The following is a 12,543-nucleotide window of genomic DNA, read 5'->3' as shown; positions in this document are numbered from 1 at the left end:
CTTCTAATGAGCCCGGTCGGGGTTTCCTGCTCCCAGGAAATTGCCCCCACCTTGGGCCAGTGCTTTAAAAGGAGTTGGGGTGAGAGGGGGGTGTTTAGCCTTGAGGGGAGGTTTGTGTAGGGGGTCTTGTGGCTGCTCTGGGTGCTGCAGCCTGATGGTGCAGGGGCATGTGTTCGCTCGTGTACTGCTCTTTTCCCTAAAAGTTTGACTTTCTGCTCAGCATCAGTCCTCTGGGCTAGCAGCCCCCCTCACTACTGGTTACTTTAACCCTTGAGACCCAAGTTTGTGTGGAGGTAGGTGTGCTCACTGCTGGTGGAGGAATAAAGGAGAAGAAATAGCTCTGGGATAAGCTGTCCCAGTGCCAAGCAAAGTGAGCTCTGAGCTCGCGGTCCCTGAGCTGCTACAGGGCTTCTGCTAGAGATGTCAAAACCAGGTCTGTGCCTGGGGGCACGTTTCCTCCATAAGCCCACCGAGATAAAACATGTTAGGGGTCTGCGAATGGGGCTGGGAGTTCCTTGATGTGGGCACTGGTGGCCCCGAGCAGGACAAAACCTCTCTCAAAACCTCTGGGAAAAGAGAGGGCACCGTTAGTGCTCTGGATATAAAACAGATTAAATGGAGACGTTGGTCTGTCTTGAAGTTGGGCGGGGTGCTGGGGGTCCCATGGATGGGGCTTTGCCTCCCCAGTCTGTTTATTCTCTCTGGCATTTGTTCACCACGTGCGTGAGGTCTCCTCTAATACAACTTCTCATCTGGCCTCTTTCAGGAATGACCTTGAGGAGGAACCTGAAACATGCAGCAGCCGAGTGCAAAAATGAATCATTTGGGGAGGAAGAAAAGGCGAAGCTCTGACTGAAGGCGCCGGCCCTGGTTGTGGGTGTTATGTGCTCTCGGCACGGGGGGGCAGGCAGGGCAGCCGGCAGCAGGGGCTGATCCGTGCCAGGGGCTCGCATGGAGCATCTTTGCCCGTGGATGCTGTCCCCACCCGGCTGTCGCCCCATGCCCGGCTCCGGGTGTGCCCTGTGAACCTTTCCTGCCTGGGAGGAAGCTGGTCCCACCAGCCGAAAATGAGACGCTTCCAAACCAGCTCGCTTCTGCTCTGTGTGGTGGCTGCCACCGCCATCCCCATCGTGCCCTGGAAGGTCAAATGCCCCCCCCAGTGTGTCTGCCAGATCCGGCCGTGGTACACCCCCCGCTCGGTGTACCGGGAGGCTGCCACGGTGGACTGCAATGACTTGTTCATCTCTGCCGTGCCCGAAGAACTGCCGGAGGGGACCCAGACCCTGCTCTTGCAAAGCAACAATATTGCCAGGCTGGAGCAGAGCGAGCTGGACTATCTCAGAAACCTCTCGGAGCTGGACCTGTCTCAGAACAGCTTCTCCGATGTCTGGGACTTTGGCCTGAAGAGCATGCCCCAGCTGCTCAGCCTGCATCTGGAGGAGAACCAGCTTTCTGAGCTGCCCGACGGCAGCTTCCCTGGGCTGGGAAACCTGCAGGAGCTCTACCTGAACCACAACCAGCTCCGCAGGATTGCTCCCCACGCCTTCTCCGGCCTCGGCAGCCTGCTGCGCCTCCACCTCAACTCCAACCTGCTGAGGACAGTCGACAGTCGCTGGTTCCAGATGCTCCCCAGCCTGGAGATCCTCATGATCGGAGGCAACAGGGTGGATGCGATCTTGGATATGAATTTCAGGCCCCTGACAAACCTGCGGAGTTTGGTTTTGGCTGGGATGAACCTGAGGGAGATCTCAGACTATGCGCTGGAAGGGCTGCGGAGCCTGGAGAGCCTCTCTTTCTATGACAACAAGCTCATGAATGTCCCCAAGCGGGCACTGCAACAAGTTCCTGGCCTCAAGTTCCTGGATCTGAACAAAAACCCATTGCAGAGGGTCAAGCAAAGTGACTTCACGAACATGTTGCACCTCAAAGAGCTGGGGCTCAACAACATGGAGGAGCTGGTGTCCATAGACCAGTTTGCCTTGATCAACCTCCCCGAGCTGACCAAGCTAGACGTGACCAACAATCCCAAGCTGTCCTTTATCCACCCCAACGCATTCCACCACCTTCCCCAACTGGAAACCCTCATGCTCAACAACAACGCCCTAAGTGCCTTGCATAAGCAGACGGTTGAGTCCCTGCCCAACCTGCAGGAGATCAGCATCCACAGCAACCCCATCCGCTGCGACTGTGTCATCCGCTGGGTCAACAGCACCGAAAACCACATTCGCTTCATCGAACCCCAGTCCACGCTCTGCGCCGAGCCCCCCGACCTCAAGAGGAGGCACATTCGGGATGTCCCCTTCCGGGAGATGACAGATCGCTGCCTGCCTCTCATCTCCACCAAGAGCTTCCCCTCCCACTTAGAGGTGGCGGATGGTGACAATGTCTCTTTGCATTGCCGCGCTCTGGCGGAGCCAGACCCGGAGATCTACTGGGTCACTCCTTCCGGGGTGAAGCTGATCCCCTACGCGGAAGATGGGCGGTACAAGGTGCACCCCGAAGGGACGCTGGAGATTCACGGGATCTCGGCGCGGGAGGCTGGGCTGTACACCTGCGTGGCTCACAACCTCCTCGGGGCAGACACCAAGAGCGTCAGCATGACGGTCAACCACTCCTTCCCATTCAGCGAGGACAGCCTGGAGCTGGTGGTGGCGGACGTCCAGGCCTACCACATCCTGGTTGCCTGGAAGCCGCATCTCAACACCGTCTCCTCCAACCTCACCTGGTCCAGCTTCTTGCTTAGCTCCAACTTGGACATGACCAACGTGGCCCGGATCCCCATGGGGACCCACACATACAACATCACCCGGCTCCACCAGGACACAGAGTACTGGGCTTGCCTCCACGTGGCCTTTGTAGACTTGCAGGCCAAGGTGGCTTGTGTGAACACCAGGACTAAAGAGGCTGCCCACGGCTACTGGCTCCTGGAGGGCAGGCAGAGCCTCCTGCCAGTGTTGGGCCTCTGCCTCCTGCTCCTTGCTGCCAGCCTCGTAGCTCGCTACAGCATCGGGGCAGAGCCCAGGAGGGCCGGGGAGCTGCTCCGGGGGGCCACGGCCGTGCGCGTGGTCTATCCCCCCCTCGCCCAGCCCTGGGCTCGGGGGCAGCGTGGGGGGCAGCTCCTGGCGGTGGAGGTGCAAGCTGCCCCCCTGGACTGCTGAAGGCTGATGCACTGGTGGGGCTGACAGTGGGGAGAAACTATTTTTTACCAAAAAAAAAAACCCTAAACTACAAAGCTGAACAACAACAAAAAAGAAAAAGGATTTAATGGACTTGACCAAGAGTCGAAGCGGCGTGGCAGATGGAGAGGAGCAGAGCTGGCCATGGGGCTTGCAGAGCCTCTTCGTGGTCCTGGCAGGGTCTGGATCCGTGCGTAGGGTCTGGATCTGTTCATGGCTCCCAAAAGCACCCGCTGGGCAGCTGGGAGGGCTCAGAAGGGCCCGAGCCCGAGGGGGACGATGCCGCGAGCGGTCAAAGAGCCATAGAGATGATCAGCAGATCACCCCCTCCCCATGTCCCCTGGCACCATGAGACACTCCAGTAGTGTCAGCTCCTTTGCTGGACAGTCCCTGTTTTGGAAATACAATTAAGGCCTTTCCCTTTGGGATATATGTTCTTTGCGTTTCTTTTTTCCTTTTTCTCTTTTTTTTTTTTTTTTTTTCTGAGCACTCAGATAATCAGCCACAAACCCGCCCCCAGCACCTTCCCACTGCCCTGTCGTTCGCTTGCTGCTGTCGGCCGGAGAGAAGCGGAGGGGACTTTGGGCAAAAGAAACAGAAATGATGATGGTGACATATCTATTAATTGGCATCCCTGTGGGGCCGGCCAGCTTCTGCCAGAGTTGATTGGCTCCTGTATCCTGCAAGTGTAATCTCAAGGCTATTTTGTAAACTTTTGTGGATAATGTTAAAAAAAAAAAAAAAAAAAAGAGGAAAAATTGGAATTAAAAAGGGGGGAAGTTCTTGCTTTTCTGGTTTTGTATAAAAAAAAAAAAAAAAAAAAAAGGAAAACAAAAAAAGGCAATCCTTTGTACACTGGTGTGCAGCTGGAGGGCTTCATGGCCGGGCCCCCTCTCTTCAGAGGCAGGAGGAGGCAGGACATTCCCTGTGCATCACTGTGCCCATGGTGGGGGCTGCAAAACCTCTCCTGAGCTGTTGCCGCTTCTTTCCCCGAAAGCAATTAAAATTGCAAATGAAAGGATTCCCCCCCCCCCCCCTCCGTCTGTGCCAAACCAAGGGATGAGGTGAACCCAAACCAGCGAGGCTCGAAGGAGCCCCTCCCTCCTGCTCTGATGCTGCCAGCAGTGTTCCTTTCCCTGGTGGACGTGAACAAACCATCCCTTTGTTTAGGCCTAAACCTAATCCCGGCTTGTTAGAGGTAAAGACTTTGGGGTCAGTTTAACCACAACCCTAAACAAAATGTGCCTTTACCAGCAGACACACGGCTCCAGGAGACGCCGGTGCAGCCCATGGAGTGGGCACGGGTGCATCCAGAGTCCCGCTGGCACCTGGTTTGCTTGTCCTTCCACGGGAAAGACCAAGTAAAAACATCCCAGCCAGAGCTGGGGGGGATTGATGGGGGTGTTGGGGTGCAGGTACCCCCAGAGGTAGGGTCTCTGTGCAGATGTGGGGCTCCCTTGGGTGAAGCCGGTTGCGCCGGCGCAATCGCTGCGCGCACGGGGCTTTGAAGGGCCCGGAAAACCTTGACACAGTAAAAAGCTGTTTGAACTTCTCATTCATCTTCCAGCCAAGGCGAGATGGTTCCCCGCTGGATAAGCTCTGCGCTCAGCCAGGCACGCAAAACGGCTTCTGCGCCTTCGCCGGGTAATTATTTCGGAGGGTAATGGCTCTCCCCGGTCCCCGTTCAGCACACCACCGCCGCTCACCAAAGCACTTCAGCATGTGTTCAGGACCCTGCGAGATCTCCAGGTCCCTAAGCACAAGCTGAAAGTTAAGTGCAGGCTTAAATACTTTGCTGAATTAGAGCCATGATCTGCTTTGAATATTTGGCTGCGGAGACCCAGCTCCGCTCATGTGTGCGACAATCAGTGTTTGGCAGACTCGGGGCCTGAAACAGCCTTTCTCCTCTGCCTTTTGTACAGCAGGGAAACTTAAATGCAAAATATATTCCCCGTGGTTCAGCTAAATCGGTGCTGAAACATGTGGAAATAGTTGCTGAGAAATTTCCCCCGTGTAAACGCGTCCCTGATTTAATCCTGCTCGTCCCTGCGACGCATGGGCTGAGCCCCAGGCAGCCGGGCAGCGCCTGCATCTCCCATCCCCTCCACCACCCTGCAAAAAACATCATCTGTTCCCAAACAAAGCAAGGACCGGGCCACTTAAAGGCTGTAATTTTGTAGGTGTAGAGAAAAAGCTTCTTTGATCACGGTTATCGCGGCTGCTGCCGCCACGCTGGGACGGGAGGTGAAGGTTCAGCTGTTGCCTGAATTGTCTGCTCTCATCTAAAAGCTACGCCTGCAAACCGGGGATTAAAATGCAAGATACAGGCAATTAATTTGATTTCCTTTGAAACCGGAGCAACCCGAGGAGCTTTATGCGGCGCATTCAGACAGAGCACCCACCGCTGCAGGACACGCTTCTCACAGCGGGTCCCCTGCACCCAGGTGGGTGCTGCAGGCCAGGCTCCCCACGGGAGGGGGGTGGCCAGATCCCCCCCCCCCCGCTCAGTGCCCCAAACCAGCAGCTTTGCTGTGAACCACTCCCGTCCCCTCCCTTCCTCCGAGGACACCAGCTGAGAGCACCGTAGGTGCCTCATGCACTATTTATTGTTGTTGTTATTTATTATTAAAGCACCAACCAGCTTTTCCTGGGCACCGTGCTGGGGGAAACGTTCCATAAACCATTCCTTGTCCCCCCCCCCCTGTCCTCAAGCCTGGATGGGGCACGTGGAGCTGGAGCAGCTGGGGGCAGAGCCTCACCATCCCCATCCCCTGTCACCCAGGGGGACAAGGCCCCCTCCTGCTTGGAGACCCTCTAGGGAGCCACAGCCAAGAGCATCCAAGGCCTGGGGCTGAATTAAAACCAGTCCTGGCTGGAGGAGGCAGGGGAGAGCCAAGCGTCTCCCACCAACCCCGCGGCACGTTTCACCCTCCGCATCTTGCCGCTTCCAGCAGGGTCTGTGGAGGAGCAGCCCCAGCTATCGCCCTCCCCACGGCACCGAGCCCCCTGCACCAGCAGCGAGATGCTCACGCTCCTCATCAGGAGGTATCCGGCGAAAAAAGAACTTTTCTGGGTGAATGATAGTGGCTGCAAAGTTTTACATGATCCCAACTTGCAGCTCATCCTCTGCCTGGAGGCTGGATTCTGCACCTGAGGAGGATTGGCTAGTGCGTGCCGGGGTTGTTTTGGGGTGTCAGGCAGGGGGAATGGGGCTTTTTAGGCACAGTAAAATCTAATTATATCTTAAGTTTCCTTCAAAGGGGAGCAGCCCCCCAGACACCGAGGCAGGTTCACTCTGCGGGGTCTCATCTCCCAGCCCAGAGAGCAAGGATGTGGCAGGAGCCAGAGATGCTTCGGGAAGGGGGAAAGTAGTGCCTGACCCAGCACGCTCTCGACTAGAGGGCTCTTTAATCGACCCCCCAAAGGCACGGCAAGAGCCAGGGCAACTCAATTAGAAACAAGACGTTGTGGGTTTTTCAATCAGCAGAATTAACCCCTGAAGCAGCTTTACCAGTAGCAGAGGACAGCAGTCTCTGTACCCGAGCACCACGCAGGGATCCAGCTCTCAGAGAGATGCTCTAGTGAAGAGACTCCCGAATTTCTCAAGCCCAGGGGACTGTCACCAACACCTGACATCCCTCCTGGCTACTGCCAGCCAAGCCCTGGGATGCTGGGGGGTGAGCAGGGGTGGCCCCATCATCTCCTAGTCCTTCCCCTCCACTCATCTGGGATGTCAAAGGTGTGTTTGAGAAATGCTTCTCCTCCAGCCTGTCCCATCAGTTCTCACCCCCGGGTACAGGTTTCTCTCCCATAAACTACTCTTCCTTAGCTGTGCGTCAGGTTTAATTTCTCCTTTTTTTTTTTTTAATTACCTTCACTTTGAGGATATCTGTAAAAGTCCTCATTTCCGCTTCTTCTGCCCTCCACCCCTCCTCTTCCTCAGTGCAAACAGCATCGTGGATCTCGTATGCAACTGAGCTTCTATCGACAAAGCCAACCGAGAACATTGCGTGCCAGGCTCTATTTTAAGCACCTAATAAAACTGATTTTTGGAGTGGCTCCATCATTGTGTCCTTCTTTTTTGCAGAGCCCTTGCACCTGCCGAGGGCCCCGCGGTGGAGATGCCCCGTTCTCAGCACCCATCACCAGGCAGCAGGGCTACCTGCCTGCACCAAAGGCTTTCAGGCTCTGGGAGGAGTGTGACAAGCACATATTTATTAGTTCGTTAGAGAATCAAAGCAGGCCTCTCCTCCCCTCTCCAGCACTTCCTCAAAAATGATTTAAATTAAAACACCGACCTCCTTGGGAAATGTCAGCGGTGTTATCCATATGCATGATGCCATTATGATGAAGCAGGTGCAGCTTTCAAAACCTTTAGGAAAATCTACCTGTCAATCTCCACGGCAAGCAGCTCTCCTTCCAAATGCTTCATCCCTTCTCCCCCTCCCTTCTTTACCACTGAATTACAGGTGGGAAACTGAGGCAGGGACCTGCTTAGTGACTTATAGTCCTCGGTCCCTTTTCCCCTTCCAAGCACATGCTGGGGTTAGGAGACAAGTGCTTCTTTGGCCTTTCCACCCAGAAGTCACCAAATACAGGAAGAATAAGCAAAGGCAGGAGTCAGAGAGGAGAAATGATTGCAGCTCATTTATTTCCCGTTGCCTTTTCCAGCCTTTCAGAGCTGAAGCAGCTCCTGCCCCCTGCTAAAGCAGCCCGGCCGGCCTGAGTAAATGGATCCAGCTGCGTTCAAGTGGGCAATTGAGGCTAAAATCAGGCTGATGGAAAGCAGCGGGGCAGAAGAGGCGGCACGAGGTCAGTTTGGAGCTGTCTGAGGCTAGAAAAGTGCTGACCTCTCTGGGGGGGGGGTGGTTTGTAAATAGCTGTGCTGCTGGCTGGCTGCTCGCAGCTCTCACCTTCCCCCTCTGCCAGGCAGTATTTTGGGAAGTCCTGCTCCTTTCCCAGCACTGGCACCTCTCCTGATGGCTGAGCCATCTGCAGGGGATGCTGTTGTGGGTGAAGCTGTGGCTTGAATTTGTCCCACGGCGCAGGGGGTCTCTGGAGGAGCGAGGGATCGGGGATGTGCAGCAGCACAGGAGGTATCAGTGATGCTGCGGGTCCTGGTGAGAGATGGATGCTCGCTGCCAGTCACCGGGTCTGCTTGTGCTGCCCTAGAGAGGCTTAAAAAATTAATTAAGAAACTGGTGTGCACCCAGGTGGCACTTTGGGGTGCTGGGGGTGTGTCCCCACAGCGAGTGAGGGTGCAGAGCACCCTGCTCCCATCCTGGTGTCTGCTCCCAGTGGGATGTGTAGGGCACCCCTGGTACCCTCACTGCTCCAGAGTCGTCCTGGAACCGTATTAAATCTTAATTAGGTGGGGAAAGGGGAAGAATTGATTTTTGATTTGCATGTGGCTAAATGGGAAGAGAGCCGGGAGCAGGGAAAGGCAGGCAGGGCTCGCGCTGATGGGGAATGAATATTAATAGAGAGTAACAAGGCAGAGCCCAGCTCGGTGGCAGCAGGAGCAGGAACCCGTGGGGATGTTGTGGGGTGAACGGGACCCTTCCTGAAGCAACTCATGGCAGGGCTGGATGAGTCCTCGAGGAATATAACTGGCAGGGACTCAGCAAGATATGGGGAGACATAGAGAGGGGCAAAAGCTCCCACGTCTGCAACGAGAGCCAGCAAAACCGGTTAAAAGCAACAGCAAAAATAACTGACCGTGAAGGGGAGGTCCGCACTGTCACCTGTGTATTGGGGTCCTGTAGAAAACCTCCAGAAAGCTGGTGACTTCCAGTACGAACAGCAAACAGCTTTGATCTTTGCCAATCCCTTCTAAATCTTGAGCAGTGTCTTGTAAATCTTTAATTACAAGAAAATTGCAACCTTAACAGTGAACGCACAAACTGTGTTGATAAATATTTAAAATTGCCACAGCAACAGATCTGAGGGGATTAAGAAAAGATATATTGAAGTGACAGTTATTAAACACTAGATCCCAGTAAATGTTACCAAGCAGATAAATAATGCAGGGCCCTGACAGCCGCTCGGCTGCTGACAAGGCGAGGGGAAAGCGGCTGCTCTGGGGAAGAGGCTGGTGATGCCAAGCCCTGGGATCTTTCCCAACAAGCGCGGGGTAGTGTGTGTGGGGGTAAAAGTGTTTTCTCTCCTGCTTGGGAATCAAAAGCAGCGTGCGTTGCAGCCGTGCCCAGCAGCTGAGGAAGGGCCAAGGAGCTGACAGTGCCTCTTGACCCCTCAGCTCAACAGCTCACCTGGAAATCCTGCTGTTTCCTCACTCCCTGACCAACGGTTGTGTGACCGTGGTGGTGCTGAGCACGGGGCGTGCGTGGGGCTGCAGGTCCTGAGGGTCCTTCCCCTGCATCACTGCATCCCCCTGGCATCTCCCCCGCTGAGCTCCTGCCTGCCACTTTGTTCCTACTCCTTGGCCCCATCCGCTTCCCTCACCTTTTCCTGTAAGCTTTGAGGTCACAGACTAAATTTCCATTATTAAATTTCCAGCTAGCGTTAAAGATTTATTAGTTCACTAAAGGTAACTAGAAAAAAAGTTCATTATTCCTAATAGCCCAGGCTTCACTCACATGGAGGGAAGATGCTCGAAGCGTGGATTACACCAGCAATCTTCCCAATAAAATATTGATCTAAAAAGTTGGTTAATTATAAATATTACAGCGGAGTGATGAGAAAGTCCCCTGTTTCTGCCTGTTTTGCTGTAAGCTGCCCTGTCCTACCGTGGCCCGAGGGTGGGTATCAGCCCTCAAACAGCCCAGAGCTGTGGTGAGAGCAGTGCGCAGCCCAGCATCACCGTGTCCCTGCGGTGGGGCTCTCCCCAGCCCCCCCAAACACCAGCCAGAGCCTGGAGACCCCCCCCGAGACACGCGTGTGCCCGTCCAGCTCCTCGCACCCTGCTGCTTTCGGGCTCAGCCTCGTAGGGCTGAAGGCAGGTGCTGCGGGGTGAGCGCGTGTGTGCCGGGGTGGCTCAGATCTAATTTATGGTGTGCTCGGCTGAACTACGATAACGAAGCGCTTAAAAAATCTAACGAGGGGGGCTGGTTTGGCTTCGCAGAAGTGCTGATGCCCACCTAGTAAATCTTTAATTGAAAGTGGAAGGCAACTGGGAGGCTCACCAGTACAGAGAAAACAGTAAATATTTAATTTGGGTGCAGTGATTACACAAACAGGGTTAAGGGAAAGGGGGGGGGGGAGAAGACAGATAAAAGTGGCACCTATAGAACATTAAATCCACATAAAGTCACTGAGGAGATAAATAAAATATCTCTTCCAGCAAAGGCAGGAATAAACTGCTTCCTCCAGGCAGCTGAGCACGGCTTGTGGGGAGCACTGGGAGAGCAGCCAGGGCAGGCTCCAGCTTTCTGCCCTGGCATCCACAGACCACCCAGGGCTGCACGTGGACTCCTGCAAGATTGGGGGGGGTGAGGGAAAAAAAAAAAAGAAAAAAAAAAGGGGGAAACCCAAAAAGAAGAGTTTGCAGCTGGGAGCTCAATTTGGCACCTCTCAAATCAGAGCCTGGCGAAGCACGTCGGGGCTTGGGGGTAGGAGGGGGTGAGGAAGGCCGTGCTCATCCCTCCAGCAGGGACCCAGCAGCAGCCCCCCACCCTTCCCAATTTACCAGATAAAGCCCAGCTTTGGGATAAAACCCCAAAGCACCCACCCAAGCACTGGGGGAGCAAGGGGGACTTGAAAGCACACGCAGAATTGGGGCCAGGGAGGACACCCAAACTTTCCCACCATCAACCCCCTCCAGATTGCCAGTGGCCCCGGATCCTGTTTCTGGCCTTGTGTTTTCAGCCAGAACAAGGTATTCTCTGCACACTCCATCGTTTTGTTTTGTTTTGTTTTGTTTTTTTCCTTGTAGTTTAAAGGCCTGACTGCAACGTGGTGTATTTGTAGGCATGAGCAGAAAAGTTTGGCAAGCAAGGGTCAGAGGTAAAGGCGCTCTCTCGTGATGAAGTGTTGCTTTTACTCCAAAGGAGAGGAACACCCGGAGCTCAAAGGTGTGCCAGCGTGGGTTACAATCCTCTCTGCTAATCACAATAATAATATCGTAGCAAGTTAGCTGCCTTGCTCAGACATTCTTCTTTGGGGTATTGATTTTTAAGGAGAACATGGCTTCCAAAGCAAAATAGCAATAGCGAGCACTTGTAAAGCTGTTCCCACAGCTCAAAGCAATATGCAAACATTTACAGGCCGTTTACAGCATCCCACCGAACCACTCCGGTGAATAATCCTTCCTGATTTACTGCCGGCTAAACCAGAGGAAGCCGCGGGACAGGGATGTCACTGGTGCTGCGCAGGGAAATCGCGAGTCCTCGGTGGGCATCAGGGCTCTGCTTTTCCCTGGGGTAGAGCCCCACCGACCCGTTAAACTCATTAAACGGAGCTACAAAGGCAAAGCACAAAAAGGTACGTGGGGATGTAAGAGCCCCCCCCCCCCCCAATCCTTTGTGCAGGGAACAGCTCCGCTCCCCCAGACCCCGGGGTCTCACACTGGTTCCTCTGAATCCCCGTTCAGACCTGCCGCTGTGATGCTACTTTCCAACTGTGTGGCCATTTCAATCTTCAAATTAATGAGGCTTTGGCTGCTAAAAGGAAAAACTGAAAAACTGCGTTGTTTTTTTTTTTGTCTTAAAACCTCAGTGGTTTTCGTGCACTGGCAGCTCCCACCTGTGGTGCTGAGCCTGCTTTGCTGGCGAGGTTTCGTTCCACTGGCCCCCTCACCCCAGTAAGCTCCAGCTGGAGACCCCACACAGCTCCCGGGGGTCTCCCAGCCTGTACTGGTGGCTGGGACAGCAGCACTGTGGCTCTCATCAGACTGGGTTTCAGAGAGTTGAGGGTTTTTTTTCCCCCTAATGTCCACATTTGGGTCGCTGACAATTCTGGGGAAGGCATTTGGATAAAGTGAGACTTTATTTTCAGTGGGGTGGATTCTGCTGTCTGTTACCCCAAGGCAAAGGAGTGAGAAGTGCCGCTGGCTCCCAGCAACAGCCTGAAGAGCACGGGCTTTAGAGTGCTCCTGCACAGACCTGCAACCGCTTAAGGGAGTTTGGGAGTGCCACAAACGCTGTCTCCAAAAAACGGCTTTCCTAGAAAAAAATGAGAGGAAAAGAGGCACGGTGAGGCGGGCAGAAGCTGAGCAGGGTTGGAACAAGCAGCTCTGGCTACCAGACAGGCTAGAGCAGAAAAGGATCCTTTTTTTGCAAAGATAAGAGCAATATTTCTTCCCCCCAGAAACACACCGTGGTTGCACCTGCGAGGAAGATGAAACGCTGTTATTTCCTCTACAAGATGAACAGCCACCTCTCTCCAGCACGCAGCCGGCCAGCCTCTTGCT

General features: G+C 54.4%; 1 protein-coding gene across 1 annotated transcript; it reads left to right on the top strand.

The window, feature by feature from the left end:
• Positions 1–823: 823 nt before the first annotated feature.
• Positions 824–3,614, top strand: LRRN2 (leucine rich repeat neuronal 2). The gene has a single exon (XM_074925356.1). The coding sequence runs from the start codon at positions 1,068–1,070 to the stop codon at positions 3,156–3,158; it is 2,091 nt and encodes a 696-aa protein (XP_074781457.1). The 5' UTR covers positions 824–1,067; the 3' UTR covers positions 3,159–3,614.
• The last annotated feature ends 8,929 nt before the right edge of the window (positions 3,615–12,543 follow it).

Source organism: Athene noctua, chromosome 23, assembly GCF_965140245.1.
Source record: "Athene noctua chromosome 23, bAthNoc1.hap1.1, whole genome shotgun sequence".
Taxonomy (NCBI): domain Eukaryota; kingdom Metazoa; phylum Chordata; class Aves; order Strigiformes; family Strigidae; genus Athene; species Athene noctua.
The sequence above is the reverse complement of the archived record's forward strand: the minus strand, read 5'-3'. Positions and strand labels throughout refer to the sequence as shown.

Bases quoted from the DNA above. Each gene is read 5' to 3' on its own strand.
- LRRN2 (XM_074925356.1), top strand. From the start codon at position 1,068: ATGAGACGCTTCCAAACCAGCTCGCTTCTGCTCTGTGTGGTGGCTGCC.